This window comes from Ochotona curzoniae, unplaced genomic scaffold (genome assembly GCF_017591425.1).
Source record: "Ochotona curzoniae isolate NIBS_2020 unplaced genomic scaffold, NIBS_Ocur_1.0 contig_1071, whole genome shotgun sequence".
In the NCBI taxonomy this organism is placed as follows: Eukaryota; Metazoa; Chordata; class Mammalia; order Lagomorpha; family Ochotonidae; genus Ochotona; species Ochotona curzoniae.
Genome location: NW_024464939.1, coordinates 22,246,183 through 22,273,573, shown reverse-complemented (window position 1 = coordinate 22,273,573; position 27,391 = coordinate 22,246,183). Strand labels below are relative to the sequence as shown.

Here is a 27,391-nt window from a genome sequence, read left to right as displayed (position 1 = left end):
TCTTCTATTGCTATAGTAACTCAGCTTAGACTGCTAACATACCTTATCTATTCAGTTATCATGGATTGAACCCCACAGCCGTACAACCATGGGCTATTAAGAAATCCATGAGCTTCACAGTTGGAAAGGGCAACAGTAAAGTTTAAGGGGAGGAGGGGAAAAGCAGCAGGTGCAGCTGGAGCTGTTCTCAGGTGTCTCCTCTACTCCAAGGTTTTAGGATTCATGATGTCCCAATCAACAATCTCTACTTCAAGGTTCTGACACCTAGGTTCCCATTGAAGAACCAAACCCCCGAGGCAGTCCATCCACTGCCTTGACAGGGAGAAGCCAACCTGGACAGGGCTTCTCCAGCTGAGGCTCCTACTGGGGCAGATTGAAAAGACCCTGCTCCAGCTGATTTGTCTCAGGATGGTCATTCTGTGTCCGCAGACCCTTCGCGGTATAGATCAGTGCCAGCACTCCCATTCCATACAGGGTGTCTTCCATTTCACAGTGGTCATGTAGGTGGATGAACAACACATGTGAAGGAAGGAGGAGCCTGCCTGCAGCACTGCTGGAGAGGGGGGTTGTGGGGACTCACCGGAGGCTCCTGCCAACCCGGAACGTGCCACTGTCTTCAGGGCAGTTGCAGCTGAACCTGTTTACTCCCCAGGAGCTGAGGGAGGGGGAGCAGAGATGGAGGGACCAAGGAGGAGACTGAGATGCATCTGCCGTCCTGTGACACCCTTGTGTGCAGAAATTCCTAGTGTCTTCCACCACTTGAATAAACCTCTAGGGAGGTGGCCATGTGCTAACGTATGAAGCACATCATTTCTGATACTCCAAGAAAGTTTTTTTAAGAGGGAAAAAGAAGCAGTGATGGAAGTTACCACATTCTATATTACTTTAATCTTTTCACAAATATTTTACTTAGCTAAATAAATGTCCTCATAACTTCCAAATGAAATGGCTTCATAGGAGAACTGTAAATACAACTGCTTATCACAAAAATGGAACTGTAAACTACAGACACAGATTTTTTTTTTGAAACTAGGAAAATTGATGCATTGATAGATGCAAGCTTTTGTTTTTAATAAATACACTGCCAATAATGTGTACTCTTAGGACATATAACACACACATATATACACAATTGTTCACTTTTACATCTTTGTTCCTAATAATTTCTCTTGCACAATACAGCAGTGACTCTCACAATGAATAAATACACTGTGCGTGTTTAAAATGCAGGTTCAGATTTAAACTTTCAGATATGGTGCTTGTTATGGTTGATGTAATAAATATAGAGTTATTTCATAACATTTAAGAACACGTGCTCCTCCACCAGCCCCGCCCCGTGCCTCCCCAGGCTGATGCTAAGGCTGCGCGTTGGTGGGAGAGTCACTGTGACTGGCCTTTTCTCCAGGGACAGAATTCTTCAGGAATTGACCAGTAGCACCAATGTATAATCTTGATCGCATGGGCCATTTCTGAAAAAGAATATGTAAATAAGAATCACAAAGTCAGTACAAATAGAGGTACACGTGTTACCTAAAAGGCCCTATGACAACCAGTCACACCTAGAAGCAGTAAAGTCAGATCCCAGCTGGATGAATCTCAACCCTCATTGTATTTCTTTTTTGTTTGCTTTTTGTTTTTTAAGATTTATTTATTTTTATTGGAAGTCAGATTTACAGAGAGAAGGAGGTAAAAAAAGATCTTTCATCCTCTGGTTCACTTTAACTGGCTGCAACAGCCACAGCTGAGCTGATCTAAAGCCAGGAGCCAGGAGCTGCTTCTAGGTCTCCTACACAGGTGCAAGGTCCCAAGGCTCTGCGCCGTCCTCGACTGCTTTCCCAGGCCACAAACAGGGAGCTGGATTGGAAGCAGAGCAGCCAGGACATGAACTGGTGCCCATATCGGATCCCAGCACATGCAAGACAAGGTCTTTAGCCACTAGGCTACCGAGCTGGGCCCTCCTCATTGTATTTCTGAGCACATTTTCACTTAAATTTAAAATCCAAATGCAAACACAACTCTAAAGCATAAGATGTGGGCATATGATATTACCTGAGAGTTTCTGTTCTGTGGCAGCCAGCAGAACATACTATTGTGTCTCCAAATGTGCTAAGCAAATTTGTCCCCATGTTGTTCAAATTATTTAAGAATCTTACATTCAGGGCCCGGTATGGTAGCCTAGCAGCTAAGTCCTATCCTTGTGTATGCTGGGATCCCATATGGGTGCCAGTACTAATTCCAGCAGCCCTGCTTCCCATCTAGCTCCCTGCTTGTGGCCTGGGAAAGCAGTCGAGGACGCCCCAAAGCTTTGGGACCCTGCACCTGCGTGGGAGACCCTGAAGAGGATTCGGGCTCCTGATTTCAGATGGGTCAGCTCTAGACATTATGGCCACTTGGGGAGTGAACCAGTGGACAGTTTGCTGTCTCCTCTTAGTATATCTGCCTTTCCAATAAAAATAAAAAATGTATCTTTTTAAAAAGAGTCTTATATTCAGATTATTCTGTGTTATACTTTAAACGCAGATAAAATTTGTACTTGGGAATTTAAAATGGTCTACTCCTACATTTTGCTTACAAATTATAGGGGATATTATATTTGATATGGGTTTGTTTTGAAGATTTGTTCATTTGAGTTACACAGAGAGAGAGAGAGAGATCTTCCGTTTGCTGGTTAACTCCCCAGATGGCCTCAACAGCCAGGGCTGAGCTGAGTTGAAGCCAAGAGTTGGGAGTGTCGTCATCTGGGTCTCCCACATGAGTGGCAGGGGCCCAAATACTTGGGCCGTCTTTTGTTTTTTTTTTTTTTCCTAAAGCCATTAGCAAGGAGCTGAGTCAGAGATGAAACTGAGCTGCTCATTCTTACAAATCCACTTTACAAAAAAATGAAAAGTGCGTTCTTAAATAGTCCAAGATGTCCTAGTCTGCAGAGTTGGAGATGGTGGTGTTTTAGAAACTGCCCCGAGGGTCTTCTGACATGTCAGAATAGGCTTTGTGAAATCAGACTTGTTTCTTCCTGTATGCAAAGAAACCAGTACTGTGGTGTTAGGGACTACACGTGTCCTCCTAAACACGTATGTTGAACACTAACCCGAGACGTGCTGGGGATTTGGGGAGGGACTTGAGGAAATTGCTTGGGTCTCACAGCCTCCAGACGCTGGGTAAATGCACTACTGTTGTTGAAGACAGGCAGTCTGGGTATACAGCAGCCTGAGCAGACCAAAAACAGACAGTGTGGGGTGGAAACAACCAAGGTCAAGAGCAAGACTTCTGGGGCTGTTAGAAAACAGCTCTTTTGGCCTTTGAGACTCTTGCACCATGTTCAAAAGCATAAAAATGTCAGCTTTTATTTCAAATGCGATTTGAAAATTGCATGAAGTAAACACATTTGAATACAAATAAAATCAAAGTATTACCAACTGCCCCCCTGGTGTTTCTCCTGTGTGCTATCTGGGACATATTGTGCTAATTGCTCTAAATCATTCCATCTAGCAGGGAGATAAATAAAGATACCTAAGCTTTAAGTCCCTGTTAGAATACAAAGAATTAATGAAGTAAACCTAAACATGTGCAGGTGAATTTTTACCTTTTCCCTCATTGATTTAATAAAATGACTTTTCCTGTTTAATAATCTGGTGTCCCACTTTCCTGAGCAAGCTATGCAACTTGTTCCTTGTCCCGCAGATGAACTAAGTTGCATTTGGCCAGCCAATAGACCTTGCACAGATTTTCTCAACTCCAGAGCAACAGAGTCGACAACATCTCAGAACTATCAAAACTACCCAAGTAACACCTCGGAACATTCTTCCCCACATCAGGGTCCCTAGGGTATCATCAAATGACCATCCTCCCCCAATCCCTGGGTGCTGATGGAGTTTGACAGTAAGGAGCGGCCCCACTCCCTTCCCCACCTGCAGACACAGAAGAAAAAGGAAAAACAAAAAAAGAACTGAAACATTTACCCTCCCCTCCTTCCTCTATACCTAACCATCCCCACCCTAATCGGTGGCCCACAGGGGCATGTATTCCTCTCAACTATGTAAGCAATATTAAAAATAAAATAAAAAATTAAGAGAATTTTGCATCCTTCACTTTCCAAAATGCTTACAATGATTTTGAGAGATTTAAAATAATGCAGACACATAATTCCAAGAGACAAATTGTAATGTAAATTAAATGTTGCTTAGGTTGCTGATGCTAGAAAAAGTCAGCTAACTCATTTATATTTCCCTCTCCAGTGGTCTGTCTTAGCAACGTACAGATTGCTACAATCATGAACACCACTTTCCCTAACAAGGTATATTTGAAACCATGTAGTTTCATTAAGCTTTGAAGAATCTAGAAAACCCAGGATTAACCAGAGCTAAACTTTAGACCAAAGACGTTAAACATGAACCTTTGGTGTAGTTAAGTGATCTCCAAATCACAAAACCCTGCATTGATTTTTAAAAAATACATTGTGGACAATGATTCTTAAGGGATGTACAATCGATAACGACGTTTGTGCTATTCTGCTGAGGAGGAAAAGGTTTGAGACACACTCCTGTTATTTTGCAGAAGCGCAAAACTTCTGTTACCACTAGGTGCTGATGAACTCATTGTTCTGGGAACAGATAAAAAAGAAAAACGGCAGCCTCAGGCTGTATTTATAGGATCCTAGTCTTCTAAATCCTCCAGTTTAATTAAAATTACTCTTTTTAAAAAGATTTATTTATTTTTATTGGAAAGTCAGATTTACAGAGAGAAGAGGAGAAGCAGAGAGGAAGATCTTCCATCCACTATTTCCCTCCCCAAGTGGCTGCAACAGCCAGAGCTGAGCTGATCTAAAGCCAGGAGCCAGGAAGCTCCACTGGGTCTCCCACACAGTTGCAGGGTCCCAAAGCTTTGGGCCGTCCTCGACTGCTTCCCAGGCCACAAGCAGGGAGCTGGATGGGAAGCGAATCAGCTAGGACATGAACTGGCGCCCATATGGAATCCTGGCGCATGCAAGGTGAGGACTTTAGCCACTAAGCTACTGCGCCAGGCCCTAGAGATACTCTTAATACACAACATCACTGTGCTAACAGTACTGATAAAAAAAAAAAGGGCAGATAATGCAAAACTCAGTCTTGTATCCTTGAAATATTTGTTAAGAGATATTTGATCCACAGAATGGCTTACCAACAAACACTAGATTGTAAGGCAGAGAAGCTCGGGACACTTTTTGTTAAGGGCTACAAAAATTTGTAATGAACCTTCAATAAAATAGTACAAACACTCAGAAATTCGTATTCCTCTTTAACCAAAAATAGTCTTAGTAATTATACATTTTGGTAGTAATCTTTAAAATACTGTAATAGCCAGTTTTGATTGTGTGCATAAAATCTCTTTCCTCTACATAGTTATAGCTCTTCTATAGCAAATATAACATTCTCTTATAAAAACTGTGATTGGTATCTCTGTCCTCAACTCTACGATATGTGCGTTTGAGCAGGAAGCTAAGACTGACCCAGAAGTGTATTCCCTCTCCTAAAACAATGCTTTGTCCCATCATAGAACTCCAAAGCTTGACTTTAAAATGAGAAGCCACTAGCATCAACCACTGAAGAAATTATCTTGATTTTGCACCTCTAGACAAAAATTAAAATAATTGATTGGGACAACTGAGATCTCATTTTTCTGAAGATAGTTTTGTTGGCAAAAATAAATGCTAAATAAATCAAGTGCAAAAAATAATGTTCGCTGTGCTTATTGTTACAAGAAAAAGACGCTTTTAACATTACTCCTGTTAAAAAAAAATCATTGGAAGAAGCTAAGGTGAAAAATCTGACTTTGATTCTGAATTATATGTCCTATCAGGCAATCAGCAGTTACTTTTTTTTTTAAAGATTTATTTTTATTATTTTTTAATTGGAAAGGCGGATATACAGAGAGGAGAGACAGAGAGGAAGATCTTCCGTCTGATGATTCACTCCCCAAGTGAGTGCAACGGGTCGATACTATGCCGATCCGAAGCCAGGAGCCTAATCCGGGTCTCCCACATGGGTGCAGGGTCCCAAAGCTTTGGGCCGTCCTCTGCTGCTTTCCCGGGCCACAGGCAGGGAGCTGGAAGGGAAGCGGGGCTGCCGGGATTAGAACCAGCGCCCATATGGGATCCCGGGCGTGCTAGGCGAGGACCTTAACCACTTGCGCCACCGCGCCGGGCCCAGCAGTTACTTTTTGTATTATGATCTGCTTAACATTTTTAAGAGAATATTTCAAATGTCAAGTCAAAAGGTGTCTAACATTAATGACACATTTAAATAGCTACCTAATGCACACCCTAATACAAAACACCTAAATTATAGGGAGAGACTTTTTATCTGAGATTTTGTTATAAAACTCCCAAACAGGATGGAGCCCGTTATATTATAAATAAACTATATTTCACATTTATATGTAGTATTTGAAATGGCTTCAGTCTGTCATCACGTTGATTACATTTGTGAACATTTCAAAGCCTCACCACAGAATTATACGCTCTGATAATGCCAGTGGGTGTGCTCCACCGCGTTTCATTAGCTCATAATTTCCTGAACATTGATAAACTTATGACTAAGCCCTAAGGATTTGCGAATGTATTAATGTATGCATGTGTGTGTGAGAAAGAGAGAGAGGGGGGGGGGAGAGGGAATGAGAGGGATGCAATGCTTTAGAATAGTGGAAACAAATATTTGAAAATCAAAGTTTACTGTAAATCAGAGAAAGTAATACCTTTGACTAGAAAGCGGATAATGCAAGGCTTCAAAACAAATCTAGAAGAAAAGGATGATACGGAGACTTAACGCTGCAATTCAGGTAAAAGGTCACCATCATGAACACCGTACGAAGTGAAAACCAGGAGCATTCGAATTTATACGTAAGACAACTATGGAAAATTAATTCTCTTGACTGATTTCGAAGTTCACAGAATTTGAATCAATTCAGTCCACATACACACAAACGGCACATGGAAACATTTTACTCTAGCTTTCCCCCTAATGTTTCTTGGTAGCTGTCTAGTCTGTACAATCTAACCACACCCTTTTTTTCAAAGGACTGAAATTCAACTTACTGAATGTGCAGAAGTCTCATTTGCTCTAATTCCATCAAAACATTTATAGTATTTTTCAAGGAAAACTTTAGGGTCAGATAATTCTATTAATCTAAAATTTGTGAAATCTTTCAAACATCTCAAAAACTATAAGGGATATGTGATCATATAAATTCAAAACACGTAATAACACTCAAAGGGTCATAAACGTAAGTCAGATATCAAAAATCATGAGGAAGAGGAATCAAACCCTTCATTTCTCACACTGGGAGGTACACAAATCCTGGAGCGGCGTGCAACCTACAAGGGGTCAGAGTGAAACTGCAATCCACAGTACATTCCAGCATACTCTATTATCTGCGATCGGTTAGGGAGTAACTCCTTGCCATCGGCAGCCCGGGTGGCGCTCCCCGTTTTTTCCCCCGACTCAGCCAGAGGGAGGAACTAGAGTGGACACCTGGACGCGCCAACAAGCCCCGCTCAGGCCGCTGCCACCTCCCCGCAGCGTCGCGTCCAGCCCGCTTACCTTGACCGGGTGCAAGTAACCATCGCCACGCAAGGCGCCCAGCCCGGGGTCGGCCGGCGAGTCAGCGTCGTCCTGCAGGCTGCGGGTGAGGTGCGCGATGTAGGTGGTGGCCAGCAGCAGCACGTCCAGCTTGGACAGCTTGGTGTCGGGCGGCACCGACGGCAGTGTGCGCTGCAGCTCCAGGAAGGCGTGCCGCAGGGTCTGCACCCGGCTGCGCTCCCGCGCCGCGTTGGCCGCCGCCGGCCGGCCGCCCCCCGAGCGCACGCCGCCTCCGGGACCGGCGGACCCCAGCCCAGTCCGCCCCGGGCTCGGGTCCCCGGGCTCGGCGGCCGGAGGCACGGGCTGGGCGTCGGCGCTCAGGGAGCTGCCCGCCGGGCGGCCGCGCTCCATGGCCCCTTCCAGGCCCGCGCGCGCTGCAAAGTGAGCGAAGGCGCGGTGAGGCCCGGGGCAGCGGCGGGCTGGCGCGGGAATGCAGCCCCCTGGGTCCCCCGCGCTGCCCCGGCCGCCCCACGCGCCCCCCGGCGTTCCCCGACGCCTTCCTGCGTCCCAGAGTCGCTGGGCGCCCTAGAAGGACGGAGAGAGGACGCAGGGCCATCCCCAGCTCTTTACGCACAAGCACTGCTCCGCTCGGGAAGTCAGAGCTCGGAAGCGCTGCAAGGGTTCGCGTTTCGGAGATGACATCCCGACAGCGCTGCAGCCACAGGCGGAGCGCAGAGGGGACCGGGGTGGTGGTGGCGGCGTGTGTGTGTGTGTGTCTGTGTGTGTCTGTGTGTGCGCGCTGGGCGAGCGGGGCTCCTTGGCCTCACCTCGGACCAAGGCACCCGCCGCCTCCTGCAGCCCAGAAGCCGCGCGGCGCGGACCGGACTGCGTCTCTCACCTTTCTCTGGAGCGGCCGCGCAGAGCTGCGTCCCACCGTGCAAACCGTCGGGCTGGGTCTGCCTGGTCAGGACCGCACCGGGCACTCCATCCTCCTGCAGCCACAGTCCAAGTGGACGGCCGCTCTCAGCCGCCGCTGGCTGCGCCTTTTATGCGGGTGCCTTCCTGCCTTGGCATAGGCTTGGAGCCACGACGGCAGGTCGCGCGGAGGTCCGCGCCCACCGAGAGGGGCTCTCGCCGGGGGCGGCGGTCCGAGGGTCATTAATCAAACCGCCCGGGGGCGGGGCCTGGCGTCCGGGGCGGGGCCGTGGGTGGGCGGGGCCGGGCGTCCGGGGGCGGGGCCGGGTGTCCGCCGGGCCTCGCGCTCAGTGGCCCTGGGTGTCGTACCTTCCGTGAGGGGCTGCAAGCGGAGGCCACGCGTGGGCTCCCCGCAGGGTGGGCGGCGGGCGTGGGCCTGGGAGTCTGGGCCTGAAGCCTTGGGTGGATGCTAAGCTGTGGTCCGAGCCTCCGGCCCAGTCTCCCTCGGTCCCGTGGGCTGTCCCGTCCGACTCCTGTCCGACGCCGTTAAACTGAGCGTAAATTTCCTCATTTTTCTGTGAGGAAATGTCAAGTGCCACATCCGATACGCTAGCTATTCCTGCTACCACAAGGTAAATGTTTCTCGCTGTGTCCCTTCCTTAGAGCCGGGGACACCCCGTCCTCAGGAGCCGGCTTCCAGTTGTCTGCACTTTGTTCCAGAGCGCGAATGCCCCCCACGCCCCATTTCCTTAGGAAGGTTCCAGATCGCTCTGTGCTAACCACCCTGGCTGGACTCCCCCCGAAGCCCTTGCCTTTGTGTTCCAGAAAGTAGATTTCTTTCCCGGCTTTGACCCTGTGGGCTTGGGGCGGTGCTGGGCGGGAGCGGGTCCGGGGAGGCGCTGGGGTGCGGGAGCCCCGCGTGGCGCGTCCCGAGGCCGCGGCTCAGGACACGCCGGAGCAATGTGCAGGTCGAAGACCAGGGAACTCCATCTCCTTGGGGCTGAGACGCAGGTGCCCGCTGCGAAGTGCCGCTCACACGCTCGCCCGCTCGCCGAGCTTTCTGATCGCTCTCTAACCGGGATGGACCCCGGAGCAGGGAGCAGGCGGCGGGCCCGGATTTGGAAGTACGTGTTCAAAAAGCACTGGGGGCTGCGTGTTCGTGAATCCCCGTGACCCTCGGGTTTTCCTCTTGGTTCCCAGCCAACAGCTGTAATTAGAGCTACTCTTTAAAAACAGGCGCACGCACCGCCCGGACTTCTGCGGAGAAGGCATAGTTTTTATTTTCTCGGTAAATTCTACGTAATGAGTAATAAAGCGAATAGTTCCTTGAGAAAGCAATGCTTCAGTTTTTATAAAGAAGCAAATCAAATAACTTAAAGCTTTTTGCTTAAGCAATGAGACTCCATAAAACTACAAACTCTCAAAACGTGCTCCCTCGTCCTGGATTTTTTTTTTTTCTTTTAATGAGGCCACTCGAGGTTGAGTTTACTTGTCTTCCGTAAGCATGTTTTCTTTTTCTTTCGAGTTATCGAGAGGCTGAGGTACATCTTGCTTTGTTATCACGCCTTCAGACTCCTTCAAAGAGAGATTCCTGTATTTATAAAGAGAAAAAAAATATTAAATATGAAAGAATAAAAAAATAGCAAATGTTTCCAGAATAGAGTAACTATAAAGGCTCACGATCATTACCCAAGACATGTAAATCTTCTCTGATTTTAAGGGAAGCAGAAATAAAGATTTTCCTCTCGGGGCAAGGGAAGATTGAGCGGCATCTATGACTTGGGGAATTACAGAAATAAGAATATCGGAGAGAAGGTGGACGAGGGCTGGGGTGAGACAAGGGCAGTCCCTGAGCGTGCTGTCTCCTGTAACTGGCAGAGGCGGCTCCTCAGTGCTGACAGTGGCCCAAGAGGGGACAGCTGTGTTGCTTCCCACGTGAGAGAGAAGGCAGTGCTGTCCCAGGACCAAGCCCTGGGGGCTAGCCCTCACCCCACTGCCCACCCTGCCTGCGGCTATGCCCAAGAGCCTGTCCTAAGCTCTCGTGATGATTGGCAGTAGTCCCAATTCATAAACAATTGTATCTTTCAGTTCAACTGAAACATACAAAAAAAAAAGTTTCCAACATTTTGTAAGTAAATAGCAACAGTTGCTACCTATTTGGCACTTTGTATATGCTAAGTACTTTACAGGCATTTTTTTTGTTGTTCTGTTTAAACAAGATCTCTACAAGAATTTTACATTTTACAATTAATAAAGGTCAAAGGGTTACAGGTCACTTATCCAAGGTCATATAGGCAGTAAGTGAAAGAGGATTCAGGTCAAGTAAATTAACATATTACATTATATTATTTTAATCATTATTATGTTATATTAACATTTGTAGAGTATTTGCTAATTTGCAATCAACAGCACCCCTATTTACAGGTCAATGATATTTTAATAGCATATCAGATTTGTAGTTCTTAATTTTTTTAAGATTTATTTATTTTTATTGAAAGATTTACAGAGAGAAGGCGAGGCAGAGAGAAAGATCTTCCATCTGCTGGTTCACTTCCCGCGTGGCTGCAGTGGCCAGAGCAGAGCTGATCCGAAGCCAGGAGCCAGGAGCTTCTTCCAGGTCTACTGTTTTCCCAGGTCACAAAGGGAGCTGGAAGGAAGTGGAGCAGCCAGGATGACTAGTACCCGCGTGGGATCCTGGCACATGCAAGGTGAGCACTTTAACCACTAGGCTACCACACCGGGCCCAGTTCTTTATTGTTTAATCAGGTGCTGTAAACTTTATTTTAGTAATGTGGTACAGGTCTTAAAATTATCCTTATATCTTTTTTTTTTTCTAAATGTGGCAAATAAATTTTCAATATTAACTTAAGTTTGTTCTTTTAGTTCAAAAACAATCACATGTATATTGAAGAAAATAAAATTTATGATCTATAAAAATGTTTTATGTGAATACAAAATATTAGTTTTCACTTTTAACCATTTCCTCACTGTTTACATTGATATAATCTACATTTAAATCCACCCTGTTGTATGTACAATTCAGCAAGATTTGATAAACATAGACAGTTCACCATAATAAAACTAGAGAACATTTCCCTGGTCCCCTAGACTCTCTTGTGGTCCGCCCTATCTCCCACCCTAGTCCCTGGCAAATACTGATCTGTTTTCTATCTATGATTCTGCCTCCCCATAATATCATACAAATAGAAACATACAGGTGTCATATAGACTTTTTGAGTCTGGCTTGTTTCACTTAGCATACTGTTTTTGAGATCCAATCATATTGCATATATTACTGGTTCATAACTTTTTATTAGTGAGTAGTATTCAATTATATAGATTACTATCATTTATTTGTTCCCCAGTTAAAATAACTTTAGAGTTGTTTTTAGGTTTTCATGATTAAAAAGGGACACTTATAGCTGCCTGGAAACAGGCTTTGGTAATTGTGGCTTTTACTTTCCCTTGGGGAAATACCTAGGCGTGGGACTACTAGATGCAGTAACTGTATCTCAAACTACGGAGCCAATTGTATTTTTATTTCAGTGGATTCTACTGTTTTTTTTTTAAAAATTAAGATTTACTTATTTTTACTGGAAAGTCAGATATACAGAGAGGAGGAGAGACAGAGAGGAATGATCTTCCATCCAATGATTCACTCTCTAAGTGGCCACGGCTGCAGGAGCTGAGCTGAGATGAGGCTGAGCTGATTCAAAGCCAGTAACATCTTCCTGTCTCCCACGTGGGTGCAGGGTTCCAAGGATTTGGGCCATCCTCGACTGCTTTCCCAGGCCACAGGCAGGGAGCTGAATGGGAAAGTGGGGCCGCTGGCGACCGTATAGGATCCTGGTGCAAGCAAGGCGAGGACTTTAGCCGCCAAGCTACCCTGCCATGCCTGGATTCTGCTGTTTTTAAAATTTGGGGTGGTTGTAATGAAGCTATGACTTTCAAAATATGGACATTTTAAGATGGAAAAAATTAGTGTTTTTCTTTTGAATTAGCTCTTCTTTTGTTTACAGAGTGAAATAACTGACAGGGTGAAGACTAGAAATTACAAAAATTAGCTTAGACTTTTCAAATTAGCTTTATTGATTACCACTATTGGGTGTGGGGGGGCGAGATATCCTAATTTCAAAAGACTTAATGGGAACTGAAATTCAAAATATTAACATTATACCTACAGTACCAATACAAATAAGTTCATTTCACATATAAAATTGAATAGACTGAGGTTAGAATTATTGAAGCAAAAGTCAAGTCATTTTGAACATTTCAAGTAAATTTTAAGGATTATTCTAGTTTTGTGACTATAAGTATTATCTGAGTTTTAAATTTTTTTTTAAAAACACAGATCTGTTGTTACAACTGTTCAAAGGAAACCTTAAATAGGTGAACATATGTTACTTTAACTGATACTAAAAAGTTTACCTCTTTATTCAAAGAAACCCAGTGCTTCCATGTTCTGGAAGAAGGTACTAGGTGTTTTAGAAATATAACATACGTGAACATTTTCTGCAAATGGTGAGTCACAGAAATTCATAATCCTCAAGGTGTGTGAAACTAAGGGCATTCTAATTCTGCTAGAACTTTATTAATTTTACATTAACAAGAGATGGATCAGGTCTGTTAACATTGCCTTGGACTTGAAATATAGTTAAATAATCAAATAACAATTTGCTTTATTTCATTGTGTGGTGCTGCACAATTTTCTCAGGGGATCTTATAGGCAATGTATAAATGCATTTAATGTCTATTTTTAAATTACTAAACCTCAGGCACCTCCTAGTGTGTTTAGAAAGAGAGGAAACATCTGTCAGAAGTATTTACTGTGACAAACACAAAAAGAAGCAATAATGTGTACCCTTTTGCATTTTATTCCATGTATTATTTTAATTGAACAGTGAAGGCATTTGTTCAGAACCAGCCTTTAAATTAAAAAAAAAATACTTTTGACCTAATCTTTAATTAAAGTGTACATTGACAGTATCAAGTTCAGTTTGAGGGTCAAAAACAACGTCAAGGAGTCTGACTTTGTTCTCCCTGTAGGGAAAGCAGGCTTGTGTAAATATACATGAGCACAGACTGGGTGCATTTGTAAAAGAGGTGGAAAACACTCCCTTGTCTTTGGACAGATGTGGCTTCACTGTGCTCTACGGAGCATGCAGGCACAACTCCCAGTGTGCAGATTCCTGAAGTAGCATGGGGCACATACATGTTAAGAGTACCTTAAGTTGCTTTCTCCCTCAAGGTGCCTCCCCCCATGTTGATTAATAAATACATGCTATGAGGGACACACATGTCTGCTGATACAAGCTCATTCTCTCTTTAACTTCCTTTAGGGTAAGGTACCTTTGTAGTACAGAGTAGTTTAATATTTTAAATTGAAAAAATAAAGTGTTCAGCAATGTCTAGCATTCACTGACATTGTTTTCTAAGGATGTGTATATTTTAATTTTTCTCCTGATGACATAATAACAAAGCTTAAAATACCTGACAAAGGAACAAAACTCAAGAACAGTGTTGTGGAGATTACTTCTGCCAGTTATGTGAATCTTAAATTATTATTATTTTTTTTGAAAGGCAGATTTACAGAGAGAGAGACAGATCCTCCATATGTTGGTTCACTCTGCAAATGGCCACAATGGCTGGAGCTAGACCAGGCTGAAACCAGGAGTCAAAAACTTCATCCGGGTCTCCCGTCTTGGTGCAGGGGCCCAGTCACAAGAGTCATCCTCTGCTGCTTTTACAGTCAGTCTAGCAGGCGGGGCACCAGATATGGAGCAGTCAGCAATTAAATTGACACTCATCGGGTATGCCAGCTTCACAGGTGTTGACCCAACCCTCTGCACAACACTGGCCCAAGTTGTGTAAAATTTTAAGACTCGAGTGAGTGAGTGAGTGGTGCAAGGGTTAGGACAATGCTTGGGACATTCACATCTCATATTGAGATGTCTGGGTTCAACTCTGAGCTCCGCTTCCTGTGCAGCTTCCTACTGATGGACACCTACTGTGGTGTGCAGCCGTGGTGACTCAAGTACTTAAATCCCTGATACTTACATGGGGAACTCTGAGTTCCTGGCTCCTAGCTTGGTTCTGATATAGCCTCAGCTGTTGCAGAATTTGGGGAGGAAATAAGTGGATGGACAATTACTGTCTGTTTCCATCTTTGCCTTTCAAATAGGTGAAAACAAAAAGTTTTATAAAGAATCAAGACTTTACAGGTGCTATGGATTAACTATTATTTTGATGGTAACAACAATTATATTGAGTAGCAAATTCTTGCACAGTTCCCGTTTTATTGTTAATGGAGAAAAGGCAAGACCCAAATGCCCATGTATACTTCTCTTTTCTTTCCAAATATTTTCCAAACTCACACACTCTTCTCTCCTAAGCCCTTATTCCCATTTATTCCCATACTGCATGTATTAAGGGGAAGACAGTATACCAGTATTTTCCATGGGCTTCCTTAGCTGGGCTCAGCTAGAGAATACTGTCATCATCTTTGGATGAGACCGCACAAAGAGGGTCTCCTGAGAGACCCAATTCACTTTTAGTAAAATGTTCTGGAGAAAGACAAAATATTCCAAAGTATGTCGACTGTTTCTGATTACTTTCTCAGTGAAATATTTTATTGCCTCTTAATTATACCAAATGCTTAGGATGATGTGCTTGGAAACTTCAATAATTATTATGTTGATTAAAATGGAAAATAAGCTAAATTAAATTGATATAGGGTGATAAAGATCTGGTTTATAATGTTCATAGTGTGTATCACATTACATAGTAACTATTACACAGTTGACTTCCTAATTAGGGTATTGAAAGATGTTTGAGATTTATGATTGTCTCATTTAAGCTTTTATTTTCAGTATTGGCCACCATATGGATCATTTTGGATGCTTTATGAATATATGAAGTTATTTTCTGGTATGGTTTGCCTTTACATCATAGAAGTATCATCTTTTTTAAAACCAATTAAATTTAAAAGCAATTTTCTTATCAGAAGATTCCAAGTTGACTCACATGAAACCAAATTGTATATATGCTTGGAATTTAGGATAAGGATTTTAAACTGCCTTTTGGATCATAAACTCCTTGTAGAATCTAATAAAACTTGTAACATCTCCTTTGGAGACAAGAGGCTAAGAATCTTTGAAGAAATGATGAAAGTAGCTTAACCTTATCTCCTGGTTCCTCTTCCTTACTTGGTTTTACTGCAGCAGCTCACCATCATTATATAGAACATTGCCTCCTTTGATAGAATCTTAACAATTTAGACACATTTGCCTTTTGCTTCTGGGACTTCACTGAGTTACCTGTCTACATCATCGGATGTATCTATTAGCTGCCAACTTTTCCTGCATCAGTCCCTCCCCACTACAACTTTTTGATGGTGTAGAAAACAATGGTCTCTCTCTCTCTCTGTATGTGTGAGCTTGTATGTTTGGTCAAGAAGGATTGAAAATAGAGAATTTATTCTTGTGAAAGTATCCCTGTGCCCAAGAGAAATCGCGTAAGTAACTGATAGAACCTACCCCATCTCTTCTGTAGTTTTAGTGTTGTCTTCTTGGACACTTGCTGTAGACTCACTTCCGCTTACAAGGTATCTTTGTATGTCAGAGAAATAGAGTATTTTTGGTTTACCCACCTGTGGGTAATAAACAGGAACCATGTGACGCATTGTTTCAAAGTTACCTGTAGCATACAAAGAATTGAAAGCATCCTGCTTTAAAACTATTAACTAAATTAAAGATAACATCTAACAGTATTCGATTATCTAAAATTTTTGGAATTATATAAAGTCAGATATGTATGATAAAAAATCAGTAAGTTTAAATTTAAGGCCAAATATCACAGGCTTTCACAAATAAAAATTTCAAGTTTATGGTGAATTCTTATAGCTCAAATGGACATGCTGACATTAGTAGAAATATTCACTGCCTTGAATTTTTCCATTACAAGGTTTTTTTCCCCCCAGTTGTTTAACTTCTAGGGAATAGAATATAATGTATAGCAGTAGCTCAGTTTGTGGGTGTGTTCTTATCTTTTTGTTGAAAATAACATGTCACCTCATTTGCCTGTTTACAGTTCTTCCTTCCGTCCTGCAAGTGATTTCCTTTTAAGTAGGGATCGTTGCATTCACCTCTAATCTCTACTGCCTAGGCGAATCCTTGACACATCCCCAGTGCACACTTACCTAGAAGTGCCAAAACAGCATCACTGAAAGATATGTGTGCATTGTGGATTTTATTAAAGTATTTGATAATTTTTACACTTTTGAGTTATGTAACTACATAATCTACTTAGGATGTTTTCGTTTATCCAATGATCCTTGAAAGCAGACATTACAAACCCATCATTTTAAGATAAGTCTCTAATATAGTGCTCCAGATTTACTGGGCTGCCAAAAATGTTTAAGAGAAAAGGAAGTACAAATATTGCTGTATTCCTAGCAATGTCTGTTTACTCATAATTCATTTGGTTGCACATGAGTGCACCTGAAAGGGTCACCCTAGTTCAAAGGGTTATTGTTTGTTTTTAAAAATACATTTTCTAGATTTTAATTTGTGCCTCTTCTACAGTAAGAGAGCCTTCACACACACACACACACACACACACACACACACACACACACACACACACACACACACAGCATAGAAAATGCAGTTGGCTATATAAACAAGAGCAGAGTTACCCTACATTACATACACCTTTGTAGAGAGAGGATCTGCAGCTCCTCCAGGGGAAGTAACTAGATACTCTTAAGAAGTTCTCGAGTCATTTTCTATTATAGTTATTCCACCTTAACTTTACGTTTTATTTTAATTGGATATTTGAGTCCATTTCTTATGTAGTAAGTTATATAATCTACTTGGGATATTTCAAAATGTATTGATGCATTTGAAGACAGCATGGAAGAAACAGAGGGAGATGTTGAGAGAGAGAGAGGATGAGAATCTTGCATTAGCTGGCTTATTCCCCAAATGGATACAGTAGTAGAACTGGGCTGCGAGTCTGGAAGTGCATCCTGGTCTTTCATGTGGGTGGCAGGGTCCCAAACCACTTGGCATCTTCCACTGTCCCCCCAATCCCACTAGTAAGAAAGACTTGAAAGCTGAGCTGCCAGGCCTTGAACCAGCACTATGAGATGGGATGATAGCATCTCAAGTGGTAGCTTAACGTGCTGTACCACAAAATTGATCCCTCCACTTGAATAATTTAAAAATTAAAGTTCTTGTATGATGCAATAATCATTCTTTCTTCCAGTTTATTTTTAATTCCAGAAGGCATTTGTTTCCATACCACAAATTTCCTAAATTCTTACCAGGCTGAGGTGGATTTCTAATCACAGTAGTCACTGTTGTCCTTTATTCCATCACAGTTGAGCCAGTCAGGATTACAGATCACTAGAACTTTTATTACGTAGGTTCTGCTAGCTTTGTCACTTTAGACAAGTTATTTCAACTTTCTGATAGATGAGAAATAGCCTTCTCATTTACAAAATCATATAATTATGTGCTTTACAGGTTATAAAGATTGTATTTAAATATCTGGAATATTTAGCACAGTAGATTTCATCTCTCTTTCTCCATTCTGCTTTGTCTCCTAAGCCCTGTGATTTCTGCTTTAGATGGATTACTAATTATCTTATCAGAAAATACAACATATGAAATGAACCTCCTCCACTGTAGCATTCTATATACTTTTCTATTTATTTTCGAAAGAATATGTAATGTGAGACCCTGTTCTCTTTTAAGTGTTAAAAATATTGTTTATTACAATGTTTATACAGCTGATGTATTTTATTCATCTTGCTTGATTGAAGCTTTATACCTGTTGATTAGTAACTCCCATTTCCTTCTTCAACCCCAGCTACTAGCCAATAGCATCCCACTGTATACTTTTATGAATTACGTTCCTTTAGATGCATCACATAAGTGGAATCATACAGTATTTGCTCTCCTGTGACTGCTTATTATTTTTGAATTATTATGGTGTCCTTAGCATTCATTCATGGGTTTTTTTTGCATATTGCAGAATTTTCTTCTGCTTTTAAGGGAAAAAAGTGCTCCATGCTTCAGTTCACATAAATGCTATAATTTTCTGAATCCATTTCTTCACCCATGTATGTTATTGTTTGGACATTAGGGCATTTGTGAATTAGGCTGCTGTGAACATAGGAGTGCTAATATTTCTTAGACTCTCTTGGATTCTAGTTTGTTTGGATGAATAGCCAGCAGTGGCATAATGCATACTTGCAATTTTTTTGAAGAACTTCTGTTGTGTTTCCCCTATTGGCTGCGCCATCTGGCACAATGCAGGGTTCCAGTTTCTCCATTTCCTCAGCAACATTCGCTGTCTTTTCCTTGAATGATAATAATCCTGCAAATGTGAAGTAATAGCTAACTATGACTCACATTTCCCTGATGATTAGTGACACTGAGCACTTTTTATATATGTTAATCACTTGTATGTGGATTTTCTTTTCTTTTTTTGAGACATGCCTACTCAAATTCATAGTTCATTTTTAAGTGTTTTTTTCTTTTGGTTTTCTTGGTTATGCTGTAGGAAGTTGGTGTATGTTTTGGAAATTAACTTCTGTCAGATATATGGTTTCAAGTATCTTCTCCCGTTTTGTAGATTGCCTTCTAATCCTTTTGTTTTCTTTGCTGTGCAGAAGATTTAGTTTGATGTAGTCCTATTTTTTTAAAAACTGTATCACATAAAATAAATAAATAAATAAAAAGGTAAATCCCATGCAGAACAGCCTGTAAAATATGGGACATCAGGTAAAAAAAAAAAAAGATTATCTATTTTTATTGGAAAGTCAGATATACAGAAAGAAGAGACAGAGAGGATTTTTCATCCGTTGATTCACTCCCCAACCAGCCACAGTGGCTGGACCGGAGCTGAGCTGAGTGAATCTGAAGGCAGGGGCCCAGAACCTCTTCTGGGTCTCCCACAGGGATGTAGGGTCCCAAAGCCTTGGGCTATCTTCTATTGCATTCCTAGGCCACAGGCAAGGGAGCTGGATGGGAAGCAGGGCCACTGGGACATGACCTGTCATCGATATGGGATCCTGGTGCATGCAAGGCAAGGACTTTAGCCACCAGGCTACCACACCGGGCCCCCTTTTTTGTTTCATTTTATTCACAGGAGTCTGATGTCACTCCTATGAAATCACTGCCAAGATACATGTCATGGAGCTTTTCTTTTGTGTTTTCTTCAGGAGATTTACAGTTGTGGGTCTTAAGTTTTGAGCCTTTAATCCACTTGGAATTGATTTTTGTGCATAGTATGAGATTTATGAGTTATTATTTTACATGTGGATATCCAGTTTTCCCAGCACCATCTGTCAAAGAGAATGTCCCTTTCCCATTACATATTCTTGTTAAAGATCAGCTGAGCATAGATGTGTGAACTGTGATACCTATAGCTTCATTATTCTTTTTGTAAATCTATTTGGTTTTTGCTGGTCTTTTTTGTCTCATATAAATTTTTTATTTTTCTGTCTATTTCCTTAAAAATGCCACTAGAGAATGAATGTTTGGGACGATGGTTAAGATGTTTGCATCTCACGTTGGAGTACCTGGGCTCAAGTCCAGTTTTTCTTTAAAGTCCAGCTTCCCATTAGTGAGCCCTGGGGGGCAGCAGTGCTGACGGTTCTCAAAGAGCTGGGTCCTGACATCTCCCATGGGGGATCTGGATTGAGTTCCCACACCTTGGCTCTGTGTTTTTAGCTACAACCACAGCCATCGCAGGTATCTGGGGAATGGATCAGTGGGAAGGAGGACTTCTGCTCTCCTGCCTCTCAGTTTTAAAATTTAAAAATAAAAAAATGCTCCTGTGATTTTGATAGGGATTGATTGAATCTGTAGATCAATTTTAGAATGCGGAAATTTTAACATGGAATGTCTTCTCATTTGCATCTTTGTCATTCTTCTTTTGATTGATATCGCAAATGACTTTTTTGTGATTTTCTTTTCAGATAATTTGCTATTGATACATATTACTTTAAAGATTGTTGTTGTGGTTTACTAGCTGGAGTCATGCCCAAATCACCAGAGCTCCTTGCCTTTCACCTCAGCTTCTCCTCATGCCAACCTCCTCATCCTTGAGTACAGAGCTCTTAGGATATGCTAAACTTACATACAGCCTCAATCTACCATTCCACTTCCCCTATTCTTTCTCATTGCCCTAATCCCTTTTCTATGTTCTCACAACTCACGATAAACAACTGCGAGACAAGTATATTCACGGACAAGCATTATTGTGAAAAGAAGGGAGAGGATCGTTTCAATGTCACACACTGCAAAATTTGTTAGTCAATGCCAAGATGTTCCCTAATATGAAAAATCTCATTAGTATGCATTACATGTAGTTGCATTAGGCAGGCAAAGAGAGGTTGATGTATTCACTATAACACATCACGAGCATGCTATAATCCAGATATTCAAGTGTTAATGTATAAAATCAGACAGGCCACAAAGAACAGGCCCAATGTGATTGTGATGCATGTTTCTGTCTTAGTGAAAAAAAGTTATGATTTTTAAAAGTTTTCTATTTTGTTTTCTGTACTGTTGCTCAACAAATAGACTAGTGACTCAGGTTCCATAATTTTTATAGCTATTATTATTTTACAATTTATATTCTTGGTATTAGGCACTTTTGCTAAATATAAAATCACACATTTTCCCCCAAGTCTCACAGCTCCGTGTTTACATGGCAGGCATAGTCTTACCCAATGTAACCCAAACATAAGTTTTGGTCATAATGGCTATCATTTTCATACATAAACATTACAAGTATAATTTCCCTGTAATTGTATTTATCTTTATGCACAACTAAATAAGTTTTTTTTTTAAAAGTAAACTAAACACACTAAACTGAAACATCTAAACACACACACACACACACGAATTATTTCTTGGCTGTGTTTGTAAGACTGTTGCCTTTGCTGGAAGAATGGGAGCTAGTAACAGCAGTGTGCTTACTCATGTAAGAGTTCTTTGCGTCCTCATTTCTAATGCTTCTCTTCTTGCTGATTTTCCTGGCATCTTTGGATGCTTTCCAATTCACCAGGAATTGTCTTTCTACATCTTTAATTTCTTTTCCATCAAGAAATTCTGCAGAAAAATGCATATGTTTGACAAATATATTCCATACACATAATTATACAAATAAAAATACATACGTCCACTTTAGAGCACATGGATTTAGGTTTTACATCATAGGCTGAAATAAACTTCTCTTAAACTGCCTTAAACATATAACATATATTTTTCATTGTTGTTATTTATTTTTAGATCTTCCATGCACTTGTTCACTCTCCAACAGCTGCAACAGCCTGGGCTGTGCAAGGCTGAGGCTGGCATCAAGAATTCAGTTCAGGACTCCCACACAGATGGCAGGGACCCAACTACTCGAGCTATCACCTGCTCCCTTCCAGGAAATGGCAATCAGGAGTGGAGCCAGGACTCTGCTTACTTTGAAATGGGTTATGGGCGTCCCAACTGGCATCTTAATCACCATGCCAAAGACCTGCCCATCAACACAATTTTCAGTGGCTGGTCACATTGTTTGTATGGGATATAAAGAAAAATATTGAACAATTCCCTTATTAGAGAATATTTTTATGTTATCTTGTAAATAACATAAATACAAATGACCTCTAATTAATAAAAATATTGTATTTTTCAATAAAGCTTTATAGAATAGATTTTTAAGTTATGCAATTTTGTGGTCACTGCTGTAACATGGCAGGTAAAGCTTTTGTCTGAGAGTCCAACATCCCCTATAAGTTCTGATTCTAGTCTTGGCTGCTCCAATTCTGATCCAGCTCCCTGCTACTGTGCCTGGGAGGGCAGTAGAGGATGGCCCAATTGCTTTGGCCCCTGAAACCACCTGGGAGACCCAGAAGAAGCTTCTGTTTTCGGACTGGCCCAACATCCATTGTTGTTATTTTGGGGAGTGAACCAGCAGATAGAAGAGCTCTCTGTGTCTCTCCCTTTCTCTGTAACTCTCACTTTCAAATAAATAACTTAAGCCATTCTTTTTCATCATCCATGTAATTTTTTACCCTGGGTCCCAGAATGTAAAAAGGACATATTAAAATGTATTAGATTTTACTCCTTCAGGGAAGTGATAATTTCCTGATATTAGTGGTACTACTGAAAAGATTAGCACTGCTGTTTAAATATGATATTGTATTACACCCAAAGCACAAAATAAAGTGATGAAAGTGGGATATAATAATGTTGCTTATCCAAGTGGAATATATTCCAAGATCCCCAGTAAACGGCTAAAGATGTGGACTATTATACCCTGTGCATGTGTATATATATGTATTTAGTATCATATTTATCAATTATATAATAATACAAATATATATATGTATATATGTGGGTGTGTTCCTATATATAGATACCTACCATAAAATTTGATTCATAACTTAGGAAAATAAGAGATTGACAACATAAATAATAATAAAATAGAAAACATTGTAACAAAATACTATGAAAAGAGTTTATGTAAATGTAGTCTCTGTCTCTCAAAATATTCCATTTCTTTATTTTCAAGTCTCAGTTGACTGTGAATAACTGAAACCTCTAGAAGCTGACAATAACAGATAGGGGAGGATACTGTATAAACCAGAATCGTAGAGATACAGCTGTCTCCATATATGTCATTGCAACTGAAGAGTAGCCCTAACTAAAGTGTAACTTGAGAAATTTGCTAAGAGTTTAATCATTAAACATCTCAAGATTTATAACTTTACATTGAGGTCTTTATACTGAATTCTTTCAACTTGTATTTATTGAGGTCTTTATAGACATGATTTTGTTAATAATTGTGTAATTTTCACTATTTTTGAGTGGACTATTCGTAACCAACACTTTTTAAAACATTGGTTGTAAAGACATAGAATGAAAATCCCCATTTTTTTTTTTGGCTATAATTTCCTTTTCCTTATGTAGTATCCCAAAGCTGAAGAATGACAAGGAAAATGCCTCAGTTAACCTGAGTCCATCCTTTCTCCCAACTGATCTTAATTGACATTTACATGTGGAAGTGGTTTAGGAGGGGAAGCAAGGTAAAAGGCACTAGATCCTGTGAGATTCATTTCATTTTAATGAGTTGCTCTCAACACAAAATTTCACTTCCACTCATGCTAAGTAAACCAGTTATATGGACTGTTGTTTTGGTAAGGACTGGGTAACTTACAAGACATAAAATGCCTCCCACCCCCGCACCACAGTGCTTCTCAGGTGGTTACTTTTAAACCAGATCCTAAATCAACTCTGTGTTTTTTGGTTTTACATTCTAAAAAATGAGAATAGGACAAAGTTAAAATTTAAAAAGCAGTTTAATATGTGTGCATGAAGACAAGACGAGGGGCCAGCAATGTGGCATATCAGGTTGAGCTAGCACCTGCAGTGCCGGCATCGTAAATGGGAGCTGGTTTGAGTTCTGTCTGCTCCATTTCCAATCTTTCTGCTAGTGTGCTCCTTCACCCACATGGCAGACCCAGTCAGTGGGAGCTCTTGGCTTCCACTTAGTCAGCTGTGGCCATTGTGGCCATTTAGGAGAGTGAACCAGTGAATGAAAGATTCTCTCTCTCTCTGGCTCTGCCTTCCAAATGAAATAAATCTTTAGAAGAAAAAAAAAAAAAGAAGGATGTTTCCTGATATGTCAGCAGATTCACGGTGGTAATATAAGTTACATTTGGTTTTCATATATTTTTAAAAATATGTTTTATAATCATAAAATGTAATATTTACCCCAAACTAAATCTCTTTATTTGGAAATATATTTATCTTTGTAAGTTTTGCAATTTTATCATGATACTGTATCACAAGAAATACATACAGAAATGGTCTCAATACTGAAGGTCTTCATCATCAGATATTAATTTTATTCTACTTGCTGAGGAAAGAGTGGTGGGCAGAGATGGGAGGGGATGAAATATTGAGGTTTGGGGTTGCATAGCAGAATCATTTGTAGAGCTGTTGAAAATGCAAAGACAATGCATTTTTATTTTCTGTTTTTTACCTATAAGGGCACTGGTGGTCTTTACATATGCATTTTTGGAAAAAAAATATTTCATTTTGTAATATGCCTTGTTCCTCAGTGCAGAGAACTGCTGCACTAGTGATTGGTGAGGCTTTACGACAGAAAGGAGCTTTGAAGCAGTTTTGTCATGCTAGTTTTAGCCTCTAGAACAGCACGCCATAGAAGTTTGGATACAGGAGACTCTCTCACAAGTGTTTCACAAGAGAACACTTCGCATTCCCCTGATACTGTGAAATGTTGTCATTAGTGACCAAGTGTAGTAATCCATTTCCCCCCAAGGAAAGCACATATTCATATTTGCAAGGGTTTCTTTCAGGGGCTCCCTGCTCTATCCACTTTCAAATGAAAGGGACTCCTATGTGTTCCTACGGTACTATTTGGCAAATGTCAAGCAGTGAAAACATTGATCAGTTTTATGTACTCAGGAGTCTCTTGGGATCATCAGCAGATCTGCACCAATGAAAGTTTGGCAAAAGGTCAACTTGTTCTACACATATGTCAGTGTGTGTGTGTGTGTGTGTGTGTGTGTGTGTGTGGTTATAGCTATATTTTCTCTTTAAAGAAAGAGCGTCTGGTGCTTTAGAAAGCATATTTCAGAAAGCATATACTTTTCATGTTTCATAAGTATTTTCAAATTTTAACTTTTGCTATTTTCAAAACATCAAATTTAAAGTTCATCCCAGATCAAGATATTGTATTTATATTTCTGAAAGCTTGCTGGTAACTAGTGAAGCAGATGCCTTTCTCTAAGAAAAGCATATTAATTTAAAATATATACCCAGTGATTTAGACACCAAAATCAGCCTGTCCCTGTATTTTGGCTTGTGACAAACCGGATTTCCACTTAAATCCATTTTCCACAGTTTCATCAGCTTGGGCAGCAAAAACTCCAAATCCTGTAATTGGAGAAGAAAAACCAAGACATAGGTATTTAATGATTATCAGCACTTCTAGCACATAGGGATTTTTTTGTTTTAAATTTTATTTATTTATTTATTTACTTATTTATTACTTGTAAGGCATGTAGAGAGAGAGAGAGAGAGAGAAATTTTCCATCTGCCAATTCACTTATTAAATCCCTGCAAATTGACCTGAACAAGCTGAAGCCTGGAGCTAGGGACTCAATCTGGGTCTCCAATGTGGGTGGCAGGGACCCAACCACTCGGTTTTATCATCGGCTTCCTCTCAGGCTGTGCGTCAGCAAGAAGCAGGAATTAGTTAAGACCAAAACCTAGGCACTGAGATGTAGGATGTAGGGATCCTATACGGTATCTTGACCCTTATGCCAAATATCCAATCAGGTTAACTGTTTTTAAAGGTCACTTTTATAGAGTTCTAGCTCAGTGCCACCTATTTAGAATAAAATGGTCTGCACTGATAATAGAAAAGTGAGATCCTGGGTTGCAGCTGACAGAAGTGTCCTTAAATGAATCCAGTCAGTAGCTCAGGAAAAAAGCTTGCTGCAGAAGGTGCACTGGCCTTAGAAAGAATTATAGATGTTTACAGATTAAAGCAATTAAGGAGTAGTGAGTCAGCTGTCCATGGGCATTGCAAGCAATATATGTTGTGTTTTTAGTTGATAATCAGTATTCATTCTCAAAAATATGCAAAAGAAAAGAAAAAAGAAAGTAGGAGAAAAAACCAAATCATTTGCATGGTTATCATACCAAAAGATCACATTTAATATTCTACTGTATATCTTTCAAGTCTTTTAAATTTTTGAGAAACAAGAGCACCCCCATATCCTGTTTCACTGCCCACACATTCCCAACTCCCTCTCCCAACCCCTCAATGCCTAGGACTGAAAATAGGAGTTAGAACTTAATCCAGACTCCCTCATGGCGGCAGGAACCCAGTCACCTGAGCTGCCAGGTCTGCTCTCTCCCATGAGCTGTATTACCATGAATTGGGATTCAGGTCCTGGATCTGGGAACTGAACCCAGGCACTCCAATGTTGGATGAAGGAATCTTGGTGGGCCATCTAACCGACATCTTAAATGTGAGCCCAAACTCCTGACAATCCAGTCCTTTTTGAACATAGGGAATTCTATTGAAATTTCATCATACTGTGGCATAATTTTGTTTTATAAGCATAAACACTTGTATGGTTTTATAGCTCATAAAGTAGCTAATTGATATTTCAAGGAATAATTAGGCTATTTTGTGGTCCATAACCCAAACGAATATAAGAAAAACAAATTAATAGCACTTATGCATCAGCTCTCCCAGCTTGCCCTCTTCTCTCCTGTTTATCCCTACTCGAGTTTTTCTCAACTTTTCCTCACTCTCTCCCCAACTCCTTTTTTTTGCTTTCTTTCTCACTTCTTTTTAAGAACTATATTTTAACTAGTATTTAATGGAAATGAAATACACATTGAGAATGTCTTAAATGTTACCAAAAGTTTTACATTTTAAAATGAGATAAATATAATGTTTAATAAATTACTCAAAATGATTAATATATTTGGGACGTTTTCATATCTTGCCTATTGTAAAAAATGTTAAATGAATAGAGAAGTGAAGATACCACTTCAAAATAGTGATTTACTTTGTATATATACCCAGAATTTGGTCTTTTGCCAGATTCTGAAAAATCCAAATAAATAACATGTAAAAAAAAAAAAAGCAGGGGCCCAGCGCAGTAGCCTAGTGGTTAAAGTCCTCACCTGTGTGTGTCAGAATCCCATATGGGCACCAGTTTGTGGCCCGGCTGCTCTACTTCCCACCCAGCTCCCTGCTTGTAGCCTGAGAAAGCAGTAGAGGACAGCCCAAAGCCTTGGGACCCTGCACCTGTGTGGAGACCCAGAAACAAGCTCCTGGCTCCTGGCTTTGGATTGACTCAGTTCCAGCCA

At 41.0% G+C, this 27,391-nt stretch overlaps 2 protein-coding genes across 3 annotated transcripts in view; both read right to left on the bottom strand.

The window, feature by feature from the left end:
• Positions 1-1,354: 1,354 nt before the first annotated feature.
• On the bottom strand, positions 1,355-7,961 carry TCF24 (transcription factor 24). Its single transcript, XM_040995771.1, has 2 exons — positions 7,572-7,961; positions 1,355-1,469 (listed from the first exon to the last, which is right to left on the bottom strand). The coding sequence occupies exons 1-2, from the start codon at positions 7,959-7,961 to the stop codon at positions 1,356-1,358; spliced, it is 504 nt and encodes a 167-aa protein (XP_040851705.1). The 3' UTR covers position 1,355.
• A 1,765-nt stretch (positions 7,962-9,726) lies between these two features.
• PPP1R42 (protein phosphatase 1 regulatory subunit 42) overlaps positions 9,727-27,391 on the bottom strand; it is a 48,412-nt gene continuing 30,747 nt past the window's right edge. The window contains exons 6-9 of one of the 2 annotated variants that reach the window (XM_040995751.1): positions 25,318-25,435; positions 21,461-21,592; positions 16,001-16,160; positions 9,727-10,056 (exon numbers count right to left, since the gene is read on the bottom strand). In XM_040995751.1, the coding sequence (XP_040851685.1) occupies positions 9,951-10,056; positions 16,001-16,160; positions 21,461-21,592; positions 25,318-25,435 (516 nt within the window). In that variant the 3' untranslated portion in view covers positions 9,727-9,950. The remainder of the gene's footprint in view (positions 10,057-16,000; positions 16,161-21,460; positions 21,593-25,317; positions 25,436-27,391) is intronic. The other variant, XM_040995759.1, reaches the window with a different exon arrangement.